This window comes from Pinus tabuliformis, chromosome X (genome assembly GCF_031772625.1).
Source record: "Pinus tabuliformis cultivar Carrire ecotype Pingquan chromosome X, CPIR1, whole genome shotgun sequence".
Lineage (NCBI taxonomy): Eukaryota > Viridiplantae > Streptophyta > Pinopsida > Pinales > Pinaceae > Pinus > Pinus tabuliformis.
Window position 1 is genome coordinate 1,736,101,203 of NC_142308.1, and position 18,514 is coordinate 1,736,119,716.

General features: G+C 37.0%; 1 protein-coding gene across 1 annotated transcript; it reads right to left on the reverse strand.

Annotated features, from left to right (window-relative positions):
• Positions 1 to 14,923: 14,923 nt before the first annotated feature.
• On the reverse strand, positions 14,924 to 16,092 carry LOC149146733 (uncharacterized). The gene has a single exon (XM_089447937.1). It carries the CDS (start codon positions 15,962 to 15,964, stop codon positions 15,527 to 15,529), a length of 438 nt encoding a protein of 145 aa, XP_089304063.1. The 5' UTR covers positions 15,965 to 16,092; the 3' UTR covers positions 14,924 to 15,526.
• Positions 16,093 to 18,514: the final 2,422 nt, after the last annotated feature.

Genomic DNA, 18,514 nt, shown 5'->3' on the forward strand with positions numbered 1-18,514 from the left:
CAATTTCCTTCTATTGATGACCTGCTACCTGAATATCTTAATGAATTACAGGAAGACATGGCTCTAGACAAAAAGGTGAGAACGACACGCAGGGGAGATGTTGAGTACCTTAGAATTGGGCTCAAGGGTTCAAAGCCAAGCAATGCAAAATGGATAGAGATTGGACAGGTGAAAAGGTTGTACCCTCACTTATTCGATGCTTGAAAACCAACTTTTGGTGGTCCAAAATCTTTTCAATGGGAAGACCGTGATCCGAATTGGATCCATCAAAATTATCAGAGTTCTATGACTGTTTGAAATCATGACAGACTTCAAAATCTTGTAAACAATGAGCTATCATAAATAACCTCTGAATAATGGTAAATTACAGCCAACATGGAGCAACGAGGACCTTCGGTCAAAGCGCGCTGACCGTTGGCCCATGGGGATTGTGCATGGCGCAAAAAAGGCAGTTAGGAAGCTCAAACCTAGAAACATAGGTTGTTTCTAATGCGCGATTGCAGGATAAAAACCTCAAAGAAGGAAAAGCCCTGGCACCCAGTCATGTGAAAAACAGGTAAAACCGTGGGAAAAGCGCTAAAGCCAATAGGCGGGTCCCACGCTCCAAAACTGGCGGAATATCGGAGGCATCTCGGGTGGTAAGCGGGTTTGTCAAAAGATCGAGCGATGCCATACATTGAATGACGCGTGTCCGGCGGATGAGAGAGAAAATCACTCTCATTGCAGGCTAACGATTGAACAAGTCAACGGCGTGATAAAAGCGATGACCGTAGGATCTGGAGGCCCCAGATCTAACGGCGGAGATTGCACCTAATGGGAGACCGGATATGGAGGGAGAAATAAACTACGATGCATAAAGTTTTGAAGTCCGATTTGACCGCTGAGCTAGCAGATGAATCATTTCACAAAGTAACTGAAATAACGACTGTTCAAGGAAGCGCTGGCACTCGGTTCGTAAGGAGACAAGTGGCCACCTCCTGTGAAACGTTACATAGTGGCAATGACGTAGAAGCAGGGAATTCCAAGCGAACAGAGGCAGGCAAACCGAAGGGACGGAAGAGGAAGCGAACAGACAAGGGACGAATTATCTTTAAGCCATGAACAGACATAAGAGCCAGAGGAGACAAAATAGAGAGTGAAACAAGAGGCAAAGAATAGAGAAGTCGACCTAACCTGCAGAGCTAAGGCAGCATCGAGTAGACAGAAGGCTTGAGAGGTTCAAGAAATCCCTCTGAGGATATCTATCGGGAACTAAGTACCAAAATAGACTCATCCCATTAAGACCAGTTGAGGTCGAGACTTGGTAAGGGGGAGTTTGTGTACTTTAGTGGCTTGGGGAATCCAAGTACCACCCTACTAAGCATCATCTATTCCAGGAGACTCAATTTCAGCTCCTCATTGTAAAAACTCTGCTTAAAGATACAATAAGAAAGGCCACCACTGAAAGCTGGACCAGGAGACATAGCCCAGGAGGATTGGGTGAACTCCTTATTAAATTGTTGTGTTTTGCATTTGCTTGATGTGTTTCTCTTACTGTTTTCCAATTGCCTATGTATTTCGCAATCTTATCGAACCATTTCTTAAAATAAAATAGGCACACCATCACATGACTCTATAATACCTACATTAACTAACTGAGATCATACATAAGTGATTTTCAAATCATGCAACAACGGGTTATGTCACAAGCAAAGAAGTCAACAATAGATATGAGAGTAGATGAGAAAGACTCTGAGTGGAAAACAGAGCTTGGAGAACCCCACTCAAAAGTGGATGATGGTTGTCAAGACCATCAAATTAAAAGTCATTATGCAAGCATTCATATGGATGAAGAATATGAAACAAAGATTGCAAAGAGAGAATCAAGAGCCTTGGCATGTGAAGCAGAGAAAGTGCATATAAATGTTCATGGAATCCACTGTAATATGGATGATGCAGATGATTGTGAATCCCACTGTGATGAGACACATGTAGATGATGACTGAAAAGTGAGATGTGAATTGGTGAATCCAGCCGCAGCTGATGGATTTGGTGAAGTTGAAATTGTCAATGAAATTGATAATGAGCACATGCATGCTCAGATATCCCACCATAGTGTGGATGAATATTATGTTGATGATGTGTGGTTTCTTTTTTGAAACATGGAATAACTGTGGCAATAAGGTAAGCGCAATGTTTGATGAAACATTGAAGGCTGAAGTGACCACTGTAGCAACAAGATATGAAGCAGTTGGAATTTCTCATGAAACAGTATGTCATCTAGCAGCAGTTGATGATCAAGAACAGGATAAAGTGATTGAAGAGATTTTATGAGAATATCCACTGACCACATAATAGTGGAAGATCGTTTTAGTGAAGTTGAAAAGAAGGCAGAGAAGGAAGAGGTAGAGCAGGAAGTTCTCATTAAAAAGCATAATAAAGATGTTTTTAACATTTTTTTTTAATATACAGGTGTTCAAAATAACATGGGAGTAGAAGTGAAAGAAAGGTTGTTAATAAATTTTATGCATATTACAGAGAGAAAAAAAAAAGCAGCAATACTTCATGATGAAAGTGAAAAGAATGATATGGGTGTTTCTGAAAACAAAGATGAATGCATTGAAACCATTTTTCAACAATGAACTCAAGAAGAGATAAGATTCTTCTATCAAGAAATATGGTAGAAAGAAACTTAGAAATATGAAGTGCAAGAAGCAGAGAAAATAAGACAGTTTGAAGATCCAATGTCGTGGCAACAATCCATAGTTGAATGAATATTTAAAGAGGAAGGTGTAGAAGACATGATCCAATTATTTTTCAGAACAAGTTCAAGATAAGTCAAAGAAAAATTGCAGCGACAACAAGTGAATAAAGCCTACAACAAGAAAGTTGAACAGAGAATGAAGCAATTTCGAGGATATAAATCTTGGCAAAAGAGAAAAAGAAAATGCAAAATTGTAAAAGTTTTGAGTCATTGTACGCTTAACTGAGACATAGACCAGCAAACATGTTTCAATGATAATTGAATCAACTTAAGTCATGTTTGAGTCATACGGTCGTAATTAAGGGGGAGTGTTAGAAATTGGAATTACTCCCGCATGTGGAGTTAGCTAAAATTAGAGAGTCAGTTAAGTGAGATTGGTTAAAGTCGAGTGATGGATGAAGAGTTAAGTGTAATCCATATTTAGAGTGTGCATTAACTGATTTAAGTGTGTGTGCATGTCAAGATATTTTAGGTGAGACGCTAGTCGAAAAGGTTTAAATACCATTCACCGGATTGATTATAATTATCAAGTTTTGTGTGATCAATAAAAGAGTTGCAACTCATGTGTTTTGTGTGTAATTTGCATTTTGTCTCCTCTCCCTTTCCAACAAAAGCCAGAACTCCATTATCATTGTTCAGCCGAGGTTTGAACATCCACCATAACCTTTGAAGCATGTGAACTAACTTTGCAACCGTTGAGGTGATGCTTATCAAATGCAATTCATAAAAATCAACAATAATTGAGAAAAACCCCATTGAATATCAATCATTCTATGTAACCTTGTTGACAAACAAAACTTCATAAAGCTTTGCATACAATTGCATGTGTAATTTAATATCATACATTCTCAATCAACCAAAGATGGTGAGTACAGATCCTCATTGGGCTATTAGACCCATTATTCACCCATGAGAGAGTATTCTAAAAATAAACTCCTTATTTAAAATGAGTATAACTATTAATTTAAAATTATTATTATATTCTAAAAGTAGATTTAATTAATAAAATAAAATAAAATGGAGAGGTACTACTTGTGAATACTATTTACATTTAAAACAACATACCAGGAGTATCAAACCTAATATAGATATATATATATATATATATATATATATATATATATATATGGGGAATATTTTTATACATAATACTGGATTAGGAAATGAGGAAATAACCACTGGTTCATAATTGGAATGAAGCCTCGATGAACATCTAATATGATAAACCATGCATGGATCCCCGGTAATAACATTGTTTCGACAGCATATCAAAGCAAAACCAGCTAGTGTCTTAGACGAATTTAGAGGAGCAACAACACTTCCTTTCCTTGGCATTCTGAACATTGTAGAGTATGCACAGCAGAAACAAAAAAAAATTACACACACAGCAGAAATCAAAAGACAACAAGTTTAACGTGGTTCACCCAACCAATCTGGGCTACGTCCACCAAACAGAGGCATCGACAATATTATTATTCAACAGGAGATTACAACAATATAATTCCTCACACCCTCTCAGCTCAAACATCCTCTACGGGCTTACATTTTATAGCTGGGAGTAGAAAACTGAATCATAAATTCTCTCACAACAAATATAGGAAGCAATAATTCCTCCTTAGGAATAACTGGAGCTAACTTAGCAACAAATCCTATTGTTGTCACATTCATGAGATTTTTTCCAAAATTAATTATAGCTTTATCTTCTGATTCAAATTTTACTTCTATACTTTCTAACTGCACTAGGAGAGTACTAAAGGTATTCAAATGATCAGTAATAGATGTACCTTCCTTGATGCGCAAACTGTATAATTGTCGCTTCAGAAGAATCCTATTGGTTAAGGATTTTGTCATATACAACTTTTCAAGCTTTGTCCACAAACCAGCAGCAGTTTTCTCTGACACGATGTTAAACAAAATATCATCCGCCAAACACAGTAGAATGCCGCTCAGTGCTCTTTGATCCAAGTCACTCCATTCATCATCTGTCATGGTGTAAGGCTGTTTGGCTTTTCCCAACAATGCCTTCGCCACGCCTTGTTGCACAAGTAGATCATACATCTTCACTTTCTAGATCTCGAAGTTGTTTTTTGCCATTGAACTTCTTGATCTCAAAACGAGCACTTTGAGTTTGTGCCATGTTGTAACACACAAAATCTCCAATTCCAACTTTTAATAAATGAAGTTTTTTATTAAAAAAAATGCCTTTGCCTTGTACTATAATGCCTTTTCCTAATAATAAAATTCCTCTACCATATCATGTCATGGAATATTACAATTTCAACAAACCAAAATATGATATCAAATCTTACAAGTCATTTCTTTTGTTGTGTAAAACAAAAAGCATTTCATAACACTTTAATAACAACTGCAAATTGACGTATTGATTTAATTGTTGATTTAATGTACAACGACGCCCATTTGAAAAACATTTTTGTTTTGAAATACAGCAATTGTGAATAACTCGTGGCATCACAAATTAAAACAACAACATTTAAAAAGAAATGTTCCAAAAACATTTCAGCAGAGACAGTTTAATACTCATTTCAGCAGTTCACCGCCACGCAGTCCACCACACTGCTTAACCTGGCCACGCAGTTCAACGTTGTGTTCAACGCTGCCTTTCAAACGATAACTGTGGGATTTTTGTGAAGAAACGTGGATAACAAAACGACATGAGACAAACTCTTCTGCTAACAGAGATATGCAATCAAAATGGCATGAAACAAACCGAGGAACTAATTAAGGAGATTATTGATTAGAGTAAATTAAAACCATTTACGAATCTTCGATGTCATTCTTTAAAATTGGTGCCATATCTCATTTTTTTTTCAACCGCCATGATGATGAGCGCAGTTCCAACCACCAGTCCACCGCCCTGAGCGCAGTTCAACACTACCTAGCTCTGTCAGACGCAACAATTCAACGCCTGGTCAATGCTCTGGTCCTTGCGCAGCAGACAGGCAACAAACGCCATGGTATTGTGTGGTCGCTCAGCAGACTTGGCCTCTCAGGGTCTGATACCAATTGTAGAGTATGCACAACAGAAACAAAAACAAATCATACACACAACAGAAATCAAAAGACAACAAGTTTAACGTGGTTCACCCAACCAATCTGGGCTATGTCCACCAAATAGAGGCATCGGCAATCTTATTATTCAACAGGAGATTACAACAATATAATTCCTCACACCCTCTTAGGTCAAACATCCTCTACGGGCTTACATTTTATAGCTGGGAGTAGAAAACTGAATCATAAATTCTCTCACAACAAATAGAGGAAGCAATAACTCCTCCTCAGGAATAACTGGATCTAACTTAGCAACAAATCCTGTTGTTGTCACATTCATTAGATGTTTTCCAAAATTAATTAACAGAAAAATCTCAACAAAAATTTATATTGAAAATCTATGGATACATTTGACATAAAATCTACTCTCTCCCGACAAATTGGTACAACATTTAGATTCCCATAGTAATCAATAAACCATAATTTCGGTGGTAATTTCAATCTTCTATAGCCAAAACCCTAAAAGTTGGATTCTCATGGGCTGGTAACTAGTTCCACAACATTACCCTGAAATTCCATTAGGTTTTCAATGGGCTCATATACAAGTATTCATCTCCACAATCGGGGCTGCGAACCAAGCAGAGAATACTTGATAACCATATTCATCTTATTGTCGAAGTAAGTGGATCATACTGAAAACGACCCGATTTCAGGGACATGAGATGCCCCTTATTACTTTCTTTCAATCTATGAACGAAATTCCTCCATCAATTTTATTTTTCATTTTCAATTTTATTTTATTTTTTTAATATCCCAAAAATAACCCATTATTTTTAATGCCTAATTGGTTATAAGATGAAAATTCATTTTTGATTTTAACCATGCTAAATATAAGTTAATTTTGTGCTCAATTTAAATCTAAATTAAGTTAATTTGGTGATAAAATAAACATATTTAAATTTATATGTTTCACTTGCATTAGTGATTTCATACATCACATTCTTTTTCAGAAAAGTTGAGTACATTTTTATCTCATTCATATTCATATGTTTATGTTTAGTGGGTTAATGATTTTTAGATAGTGTTTGGGTGATCTGGAAAATTGACTTATTAAATTTATCGTTAAATTTATCGTCTCAAATTTACAATTAGATTAAATTTATTTTAAAAAAATTACTATGAAAAATAACTTCTATTAAAATTGCCTTGCAGTCACGCTTATAAGTATGCAAATGCGTAACAATTTTTTTATTTTCAATAAGGATTTTTTAACACGCTATCCTAATACGCAATCAAGGATAAAGATTTTTTAACACTACCCTAATACGCGATCAAGATTCAAATTTCAAAACAATTCCATCTGTTAACTATTTATTATTTTCGAAAAGTTGTTTCTAACACAATAATCTAATACGCGAACAAGGTTGTAATTTCAAATCCATTTCATATGTTAAAATTGACAGTATCGGGAAAATGGCGTTGTCTAACGAGAGTCCATAATTTTGTCCACATGGGGATTTTTTTTCAGTAAAATATTTGATTGTGTAGTGTGAGAATTTAAATTATTTTTTTATAACAAAAATGACTTTAGTGTTATAGGACCATTATTATTAGCCACATCTTAGCTAAGCTTTATGGTCTCATTTTGGAAAAGAAGATTAGCCAACCCCTTGAAAGTCATGGTAAAAGAGCTAAAAGGCACCCTGGTTTTAGGGGATAACACTAGAATATCAACCATCTTTTCACTCTCAAGATCATTGCCAATGAATGTCACAATAGTAAAGTTGATCTATTTTGTTGCTTTGAGGACTTTAGAAAAGCCTTTGACATTTTTCCTCGGGATAAGCTTTGGAAAAGACTTGAGGAGATAATGATTCCACTTGAGTTGAAAATTGTTGTGATTCGCTTCTACAAGGTGGTTGTTGTCAAGATTAAAACCAACGAAGGGTGATATAAATATATTAAATGCAATATCGTGGTTAAGTGAGGGTGTCCCCTTTCCCCTACCCTTTTTGGTATTTAAATCAATAAGCTAGAGTGGTGTTTGGAAATCACGAGGTGCAAAGGAACCGAGCTTATTGAGATTATTATTACTCTTTTTCTCTACCCCAATGATATCACTCTTCTTGCTAAAATCCATGAGAACCTAGATAAGCAACTTAAGACTCTTCATGACTATTGCTCCAAGATGGCTATGACGGTTAATACCAACAAGACTAAAATCGTGATAGTTAAATCCAAAAAGATCACCAATAGAAATTTCGTCTATGATAACATTTGCTTGGAGTATGTCTCTTATTATAAATATTTGGTTATTGATATTCCTTATCAGCTCAATTGGAACTACAATATTGAAAAAACATCATTAGAGGTTGGAAAGATTTATTATGCGATTGAAAACAATTGTAAGGTGATTGATCTTTGTATTTGGAGTAAAAAATGGTTCCTCTTTCAAACCCTTGTCACCCTTGTTGTCTTATATGGTTGTGAAGTCTCGGGTTGCACTATATCCAAAGAGTCATTGAGAAAGATTGAGATGATTCAAAAACAATTCATAACCGAGAATCTTAAGATCAAGGGAAATACCCCCTATCTTATCCTCCTGATCAAAGTTGGCCTCTCCCCTATTGAAAGCAGGGCTATGTTTAAATATCTAATGTATAAGAAGAAGCATTATGACATGGAATCTAAGAGGTTTTGTGTGTGGAGCATAATTGTTCAGAGGTCTTTGTTTCAGCCGGATGTATACCCCAGGAAGTTTTGTACACCCCTCCACGCGGGGGTCCGGGGGCCAGTGCCCCCGAAGCCAAAAATAAATGTAAAATTGCCTTGTAAAAGTATAGTAATTTCTAGTCAATCTGGGCCATTCATTAGGCGGATGATCTGACGGTAGAACTTATGTTTGTTTAGGGTTTTTTTTTGCCCTAGAAGGCAACCCCTCTCTTTGTATGAGGGTATTGTATTTGAGGCTGTGTGATAGATGTGTATTCAGTGTCAGCGAGAAACAGAGAGGTGAGACTGTGAGAGAAAACAGAGGATATTACAGCGGATTTGCTGTAGGTTGTGTCTCTTCATTTCGCTGGATAATAGAAAGGAAGGACTGGCTATTCGGGGTGGACGTAGCCCAAACTGGGTGAACCACGTATATCTGTGTCTCTCTTGTTTTGTGTGTTTTCTATGTTTATATTTCTACAATATTTTATGTGTTCCATTGCTCCGTAATATATAATTTTCTAACAACTAGTATCAGAGCCGAAGGTCTATTTGGTTGATAAACTCGCAGGAAAGAAGGGTTCCTGGTTCGAGTGGGAGCAATGGCGGAAGATGGTAAGTTTAGGGTCGAGAAATTTAACGGCCAAAACTTCTCGCTATGGAAGATGTAGATGGAAGATTATCTGTATCAGAAAGATCTATACCTACCATTGGGCGGAAAAACAAAGATGCCGACAGGTATGAAAGATGAAGAACGGAACCTTCTCGATAGAAAAGCACTCGGAACAATACGGTTGTGCCTTGCTGCGTCAGTGGCCTTCAACATTTCGAAGGAAACCACGACAGAGGGTTTGATGCAGACGTTGTCGAAACTATATGAAAAACCCTCGGCCTCAAATAAGGTATTTCTTATGAAACGGTTATTTAATATGAATATGTCGGAAGGTGGATCCGTTGCAAACCATTTAAATGATTTTAATACAGTTACAAGTCAGTTAAGTTCTGTAAGGGTAAAATTTGATGATGAAGTTAGAGCTCTGTTATTCTTGTGCTCATTACCAGAAAGTTGGAATGGTTTGGTAATGGCCATTAGTAACTCCGTTTCTGGATCTAGTACTTTAAAGTTTGATGATGTTTTCGGTGCTATCCTTAGCGAGGAAATGCGACGGAAAAGCTCCGGTGAGACATCAGGAAATGCTTTGAGTGCAGAGTCTAGAGGAAGAAAAATGGAAAGAGAAAAGAGCCCAGGATATCGCAGTAAATCAAGGAAAGGCAGATCCAAGTCTAGATCAGGAATAGTGTGCTGGAAATGTGGAAAGAAAGGACACCTAAAGAAAGACTGTAGATCTCGGAAGGGAAAAGGAGGAGATGCACAGCAAGAAAACAATCATGAAGCAAATGTGATAGGTGAGGTGTTACAAGATGCTTTGATTCTTTCTTTCGAAAATATTACTGATTCCTGGGTGGTAGATTTAAGGGCTTCATTCCATGCCACACCTGATAAGAAATACTTTTATGACTATGTTCAAGGAGATTTTGGACAAGTTTGTCTGGGTGATGATAAACCCTGTAAAATCGTTGGAATGGGTAAGGTTCTTGTAAAACAGCAGAATGGAAACCAATGGCCATTAAAAGAGGTAAGGCATGTTCCGGATCTAAAGAAAAATCTAATTTCAACAGGGCAGTTAGGCGGTGAAGGTTGTGTGACAACTTTCACAGATAAAGCTTGGAAGGTCACCAAAGGAGCCCTGGTAATAGCAAAAGGCGAAAAGGTTGGTACATTGTATTTATGCAATGGTATTTCTAACTCTGTTAATGCTTTAACTTCCAAAGGAGCAGATGCAGCATTATGGCATCATAGGCTCGGACACATGAGTGAAAAGGAGATGAAGATTCTTCGCTCAAGGAATTTGTTGCCAGGTTTGAAGAATGTTGATTTGGACTTCTGTGAGAACTACATTTATGAAAAACCGAAGAGAGTCAGATTTCTCAGAGTTGAGAAAGAAAATAAGAACGAAAAATTAGAGCTTGTGCATACAGACGTATGGGGACCTGCTCAGGTATCATCTCTTGGTGGCTCTCGTTATTATGTTACCTTTATTGATGATGCAACTAGAAAAACTTGGATTTATTGTATTAAGAATAAATCTGATGTATTTTATACTTTCAAGAAATGGAAAGCTTTGGTTGAGATTGAGACAGGAAAGAAATTGAAGTGTCTTAGATCAGACAATGGAGGTGAATATTGTAGCAAAGAGTTTGATAGGTACTGTTCAGAGCATGGAATTCGCAGAGAGAAGACAGTTCCAAGAACACCACAAGAAAATGGTGTGTCAGAAAGGATGAACAGCACAATCATGGAGCGTGCAAGGTGCATGAGATTGCATGCAGGATTGCCTTTACAGTTTTGGGCAGATGCTGTAGATACTGCTGTTTATCTAATACACAGAGGGCCTTCAAGTTCCTTGGATGGTGGTGTTCCAGAGGAAGCATGGACGGGTAAAAAGGTAAACTACTCTTTTTTAAAGCCTTTTGGTTGTGAGGCCTTTGTCCATATTGATAAAGAAAATACAACAAAGCTTGAGGCAAAGTCAAAGAAATGTACCTTTATTGGATATGGTGTAATGATTTTGGTTATCGCTTATATGATTATGAAAATCACAAAATAATTAGGAGCAGAGATGTAATATTCAATGAAAAGGTCTTGTATAAGAATCAGTTGCAGGAAAAGAAGAAAGAAAACGAAAACAAGGAATACGCAGTTCTTGATGACATCACTGAAAAGGTAAAGGTGCTTGAAAATAATAATAATCAACAACAGCAACCACCACAACAGCAACAGGCACCCCAAACACCTGAAAGTGGTGTTAGAAGATCTACTAGGATAAGTAGACCCCCTGAACGATACTCTCCTTCATTATATTATTCATTGTTGACTGATTCTGATGAACCCGAATGTTATGAAGAAGCAGTGCAGGTAAAAACCAGGAAGAAGTGGGAGCAAGCCATGAAAGAAGAGATGGACTCCTTAGCACATAACCAGACTTGGGACTTAGTCAGGTTGCCTGCAGGTAAAACAACATTGCAGAATAAATGGGTTTACAAGCTGAAGGAAGAAGATGGAGGAAAACAGAGGTATAAAGCTAGACTTGTGGTGAAGGGGTTTGCACAGAAGAAAGGTATTGATTTTGATGAAATATTTTCTCCTGTTGCTAAAATGACTTCAATCAGAACTATTTTAAGTCTTGTAGCAGCTGAAGATTTGCATCTTCAGCAGTTAGATGTAAAGACATCATTTCTCCATGGGGATTTGGAAAAAGAGATATATATGTAGCAGCCACAAGGATATGAGGTGAAAGGGAAGGAGAAACTAGTGTGCAGGTTGAAGAAGAGCTTGTATGGCTTAAAACAGGCTCCAAGGCAGTGGTATCTAAAATTTGACAAGTTTATGTCTGAACAAGGTTATACTAGATGTCACTATGATCATTGTGTTTATCTGAAAAAGAAAAATGATGGCAGCTATATTATATTGTTATTGTATGTAGATGACATGCTTGTTGCAGGATCTAACATGCAGAAAATAAATGTGCTCAAAAGAAAATTGGCAAATTCATTTCAATGAAGGATTTGGGAGCTGCAAAACAAATCCTTCGTATGAGAATAACTAGAGACAGGAATAATCGTAAATTAACATTGTTTCAGAATGAGTACATACAAAAGGTGTTGAAAAGATTTAACATGTACAATGCAAAACCAGTTAGTACACATTTTGCTAGCCATTTCAAACTTAACAAGGAAATGTGCCCAAAGACCCAAGAAGACATGGATTATATGTCTAAAGTTCCATATGCATCAGTGGTTGGAAGCTTAATGTATGCAATGGTCTGCACAAGGCCTGATATTGCACATGTTGTGGGAGTTGTAAGCAGGTACATGAACAATCTAGGAAAGGAACATTGAATGGCAGTGAAATGGATTCTCAGATATTTGAAAGGTACCACAAATCAAGCATTATGTTTTGGTGGTTCAAACATCTCCCTACAATGATATGTTGATGCAGATATGGCAGGTGACAGAGATAACAGGAGGAGCACTACAGGGTATGTATTTACTGTTGGAGGAACAACTGTCAGTTGGGTTTCAAAAATCCAAAGTGTTGTTGCACTTTCAACAACAGAAGCAGAGTATGTTGCTGCTACAAAGGCTAGTAAAGAAATGATTTGGTTACAAAGGTTTATGGGTGAGTTGGGTAAGAAGCATGATATGGGCACGTTATGCAGTGATAGCCAAAGTGCCATTCATCTTGCAAAGAACTCAGCATTTCATTCCAGGACTAAACACATATAGCTCAAGTATCATTTCATACGATCAATGTTGGAAGATGGAGAGTTGAAGCTGAAAAAGATCCACACTAGCCAGAATCCTGCAGATATGCCAACAAAAGTTGTAACCAGGGAGAAACCGAGAACATGCACAATTTCAATTGGTCTTCAAGGATGACGATGAATATGAGAAACAGCCAGGTCCAAAGAGGAGTCATTGTCCAACAAATGAAGCAGCAGTGGAGTTGCTACAATCATTCTCCAAGTGGGAGATTGTTGTGTGTGGAGCATGATTGTTCAGAGGTCTTTGTTTCAGCCGGATGTATACCCCAAGAAGTTTTGTACACCCCTCCACGCGGGGGGGACTTGTCCCCCCTGCGGGGGTCCATCCCCCCCAGCTGGGTAGTTCGGGGGCCAGCGCCCCCGAAGCCAAAAATAAATGTAAAATTTCCTTGTAAAAGTATAGTAATTTCTAGTCAATCTGGACCATTCATTAGGCGGATGATCTGACGATAGAACTTATGTTTGTTTAGGGTTTTTTTTTGCCCTAGAAGGCAACCCCTCGCTTTGTATGAGAGTATTGTATTTGAGGTTGTGTGATAGATGTGTATTCAGTGTGAGCGAGAAACAGAGAGGTGAGACTGTGAGAGAAAACAGAGGATATTTCAGTGGATTTGCTGTAGGTTGTGTCTCTTCATTTTGCTGGATAATAGAAAGGAAGGACTAGCTGTTCGGGGTGGACGTAGCCCAAACTGGGTGAACCACGTATATCTGTGTCTCTCTTGTTTTGTGAGTTTTCTGTGTTTATATTTCTGCAATATTTTATGTGTTCCATTGCTCCGTAATATATAATTTTCTAACAAGAGGCTTCCTAAAATTGCTTCTAACTTTAGGTAAAACCCCCACCTTCGCCTCAAGTGTGGGTGGCATAAGGATGCCCAGTCTTGGCTCAACCATTGGGGGGTAAATGAGGAGATTGTCCTCAGAAGCAAGGATAGTGTCAAAACATACTATCTCCTCCAAATTTAAGGATAAGCTCTGGGATGATAAGGCGTTGGACAACAAAAGAAATATAAAATATTATAAGGAGGTGATCAACCCCACCCTTGAGAACCAGAATTATTTTTCTGTTTTGACCAACTCGAAGAAAAGGATGAACATCGCAAATATTAGAACTAATTCTCATGAACTTCGAAGTGAAACCGAGTGGTGGTCTACTCCCAGGACTCCCTGGGACAATAGAATTTGTCAGCTGTGCAATACTAAGAGAGTGGGGGATGAAAAACATGGTTTTTTAGATTGTTTGTCCCTTACTCGCATTTGCTCTCATTTATCTAACATCTGTCACACTTCCAATCTTCTTGACTTATTAAGTCAGCTCAGCTATAGTGATCTTGGTGTGCTTCTTCCCTTATTTTTTAGCAGAGAAATAAGATTCTAAAAAAATACAATTAGATTCTTCTTTTTCTTAAGGTCTCATAAACCATATTGGTCTTAATGGACATTCATCATCATCATCATCACAAAATAGACATAACTATTAATTAAATCTACACATAATGATTTTTAAATTCTGTTATCAAAGACTTAGAAAAATAAAGAGTAACTTTTTTTAAAACCAATATATTTTTTATTAGATAAAAAAATGTTTACATTGTCATGAATATTATTTTAGTTTATTATTATGATCATTCTAATATTATTTTTATTATGATCATTCTATGACCATTCATAGATTTTAGTTTTAAAAATGATTTTTTTTTTTATCATAGATTTTTCGTGGTAAATCACAAAATATTTCATTTGTCGGGGTGTTTTGAATCAATTAGTGTGGTTCATCATCAGGACAAATTGAACTACACTAGTTGGTTCGAAACACATCAACAAATGAAATATCTTGTGATTTACCCTAAAAAATCTCTATAAACTTAATATAGATCACAAAAGCCTCAATTCAACAATATATTTTTTACTAGGAAAAAATGTTTACATTTTCATGAATATTAACTTTATTATGATCATTCTATCACCAGTCATGGATTTTTTTATTTACTCCACACTAATTAAATCCAAGAAAACAACTTCCTATTTTGTGACGATCTACATCTTACCTTTCAAACAAAACTAATCCATGGACTTTCACAAAAAGAGAAAATTGTGAGAATACCAATTAAGTCCTCCGATGTCACATTTGCACAAAATACAACTTACAGGGAAAATATATAATGCGCAAATAGAGAGGAACTTATTCATGAGTACCATTCACGTCCTTTTATATATATATAAGAGGACTATCAGAAAATTAGCGCCCACATATACCTATATATGAAATATTTTAATACAGATTACCAGATTGGGAAATAGCCGCTGATTCATAAATGGAATGAGGGCTTCATGAATATCCAATATCAAGAACCAATTTATGTCATTCCTGGAGGAAAGGATGGACGGATCCCTGGTAACAACATTGCCAAAAACTGATAGCTTATCGATCAAGAACCAGCCAGAGTCTAAGACAAATTCACGACCAACCTTCAGATTCTGAACATTTATCTTGAAAATCTACGGATACATCCCACAAAATCATCTGTGTCCTGACAAACTGGTACAGCATTTGGGAATCTTGAATGCAGGGGGAAATTCAAACTTCACAGCCAAAACCCTAAAAGCTCGGCTTCAGATGGGCTGGTAACCAGATCCGACAACATTACCCTGAAATTTCATTAGGGTTTCAGTGCGCTCATATACCAGTGTCCATCTCCCTCGGCTTCACGATCGGGGCTGCGAACCGAGCAGAGAATCCTAGATAACCATATTCTTCCTCCTCTCGAGACCCATCGTCGAAATTGAGGGAATAGCTAAGTGGATCGTACTGAAACCGACCCGATTTCGTGGACATGAGAGCGCCCCTGCCATTATTACTTCCTTTCAATCTACGAACGTAGTTCCTCCACCTCTGTTCCCTTCCACAGCAACTGGCAGCGCCATCGGCCAACGACTCCGCCCATTTCGACTTTGTTGTCGGAGCTGTCAACAGAATTGATCCCTCTTCGTCGCCGCTATAACAACAGCAACACCAGAGACTGAGAAACTTGGACACAAAACTCCTGTTGGGGCGAAGGCCGTCACTGGTTTCCTCAGCGAAACCAACCAGTGGTCGATCTTCGCGGCTCCACATAATGAAAAAATTGTGGGATTTTCGCAGATCAGAGGAATATATTATATCATAAACGGGACTGTGAATAGAATAATGAAAGGGAGCGAACCAATAATGGAGAGTCCACTAGATTGTATGTAAGGAGACGTAAATTTGTATATGTCTGCCTCTGGGAAAAGGGTGTGGCTATTCAAGATTCCCCAGAGTTCTGTTCGTGGATTGCAACTGATAAAAGTGGGACCTCGTGGCTTAAACGTGTTTGGAACAATAATACTGATAGTAATCTCACCATTATTATCTGACAAGGAAGTGAGTCACCGATTCCGCCGGCTCCAGGGGTGCCGATTAGTTGCGGGTCAAAATGTGCCATTTTAAATTCATATTATATTTGTCGTGGGATATAATCGTATTCAATTTTTCATTGAGTTGTTATTAGTTTTTTCAACTAAAAATTTTTAAATTTCATTCCAAATTTAATATTATAAAATAAATTTTATTATTTTTAAATAAAATGAGGGAGCAAGTTAAGTAGGTTTTATTCTGAGAAAAATTTTACAGTTAACTGTAAAGAGCCAGAGGCGATCGGAGATGGGTAACCTCCTAAAAAACCATGATTACCTGGTGCAAACAGTAGAAATGATAATTGACACTATTTAATGATACCATAAGTGCTAAAAAACTATTAAAAATCAAATTTACTTCAAAATATTACAATTACCCTACAATCTTACTATAAATTTTGTTTTAAATTAATTAGTGCTGTACAATCCTGTCATAAATTCTGTTTCAAATTCCAAGATGAGAGAATTACATAATTTGAATACGTGTAGGATCTGTACATCCAGATTCGGACGGAATTCATTGAATGTTTGAGTGCCGTCCTTCCCAATAATCTAAACACCAGTGATTATTTGGTCGCCTAGTAGCTGAAAAGCGGAAAAGCTAACCCAGTTGGAGTCTGCGTGCCAGCTGGATTGGACAAGAAGACTTAGAATGAGATCAAGCATATCTTTACGTTGAGTTGCATTTAAAGAGGACGACTCAGATTTTCATTCACCGACTACCCACGTCCGTTCATACTTCTCTGCTTTTGTGAAAGTGAAATGCGGTGTTTTTTGTTTTCTAAACCTTGAATTAGGGTAAAATCATGTAACTAAACGTTACGTTAAAAAAACACCTAAATTATAACTATTTTGCATGTTGTATTTGTTTTTTATTTAAATTCAAAAGATAGATATAAAGCGTAATATTAAAAAAAAATGTTTTATAAAAAAATTATTTATTAATTTATTCTCTTTCTCTCTGAACCGACTTGATCGATGCGCTGATAAGGATGCACCTTACTGGTTAGGGCTTCGCGCTTACGGAAATAGCGTATATAAAGACACGACGTCGAAATAAGAATTCGTGCGGCTCACCTCCATAGGGTGAGGCAACGAAAGCTCGACCACCGGGAGAGGGAAATATGTGAAAACCTCCGCCAAAGCATATATTATATATGTCATTATGCTTTAGCAGAAAATGCATCCGGTCCTCTCCTTAACAGTCGAGCCTGCCTCCGCATCCTCTCCCTATGGTCGATCTATCTCTCTTTAGCCAGCCTATGTTGCGGTAGTTTTCCAGAGGCATGCATCGAGATCAGTCGAGCCTGCTGAAGCATCCCGCTCGTGATTCCTGGCTGGGAGCTCCATCCAGGTCTCTAAGTTCAGTAAGTGAAAGAGTAAGGGGCAAGGGAGTGTGGTAATAGCATGCATGTGCTCCTGGCTTCTTGGGTCTTCCTGGCTGGTGGTTCCGCTCCTCCCTCTCCTATTCAATTCTATCCTATGTGGGCTACTCACCCATCCGGGCACTCTCACTCTGATGTACCAACAATAAGACCTTCCAGCCAAGCATTTATATATATATTTAATTGAAATATATTTAATTTATTTTTTAATAATTTAATTTATAAAAATTTAAGATCTCATTTAAATTTATTTATCCCAATATTATTAGTTTCACATTATTTTTATTATTTATTAAAGATAGATTTGTTATCATTTAATGTGAAATAAGAGGGTGGTCTTCCACTTCTTAAGGGGTGAAAACTAAGGGTTGTTTATTATTGACTGTTGACAATGATATCAGTCTTTCAATTGTTAACATATATGTTTGTTAATTGTTAACGTATTAGTGTACTTTGTAATCTCATGATTATGATTTTCTAATTTTTTTTTTAAATTGTAAGTTGTTGTATTGTGCATATTTTATTATACACTTTTCTAATGTCAGGACAATAGAGTGCTCACAAATCTGGTCTCTGCTTATGTACAAAAAAATTCTCTAAGCAATAATTAAACATTAATAATGTGTGTATGTGAGTAGAGAATTCAAGCACTCATGGGCCAAAGTGGACCATTAGTCCGGTGAAAGTTCGTGAATCAAAGTAAAAGTCATGGGCAAATGAAGAATTATAAAAGAAATATTATTTTTTTAATTAATATATTAAACTTTTCAATTCATCAAGTTGTTAAAATAAATAAATATATATGAAAAAATGATGAGTATGTTGAACAATAATCACAATCCCAA

Bases quoted from the DNA above. Each gene is read 5' to 3' on its own strand.
- LOC149146733 (XM_089447937.1), bottom strand. From the start codon at position 15,964: ATGTGGAGCCGCGAAGATCGACCACTGGTTGGTTTCGCTGAGGAAACC.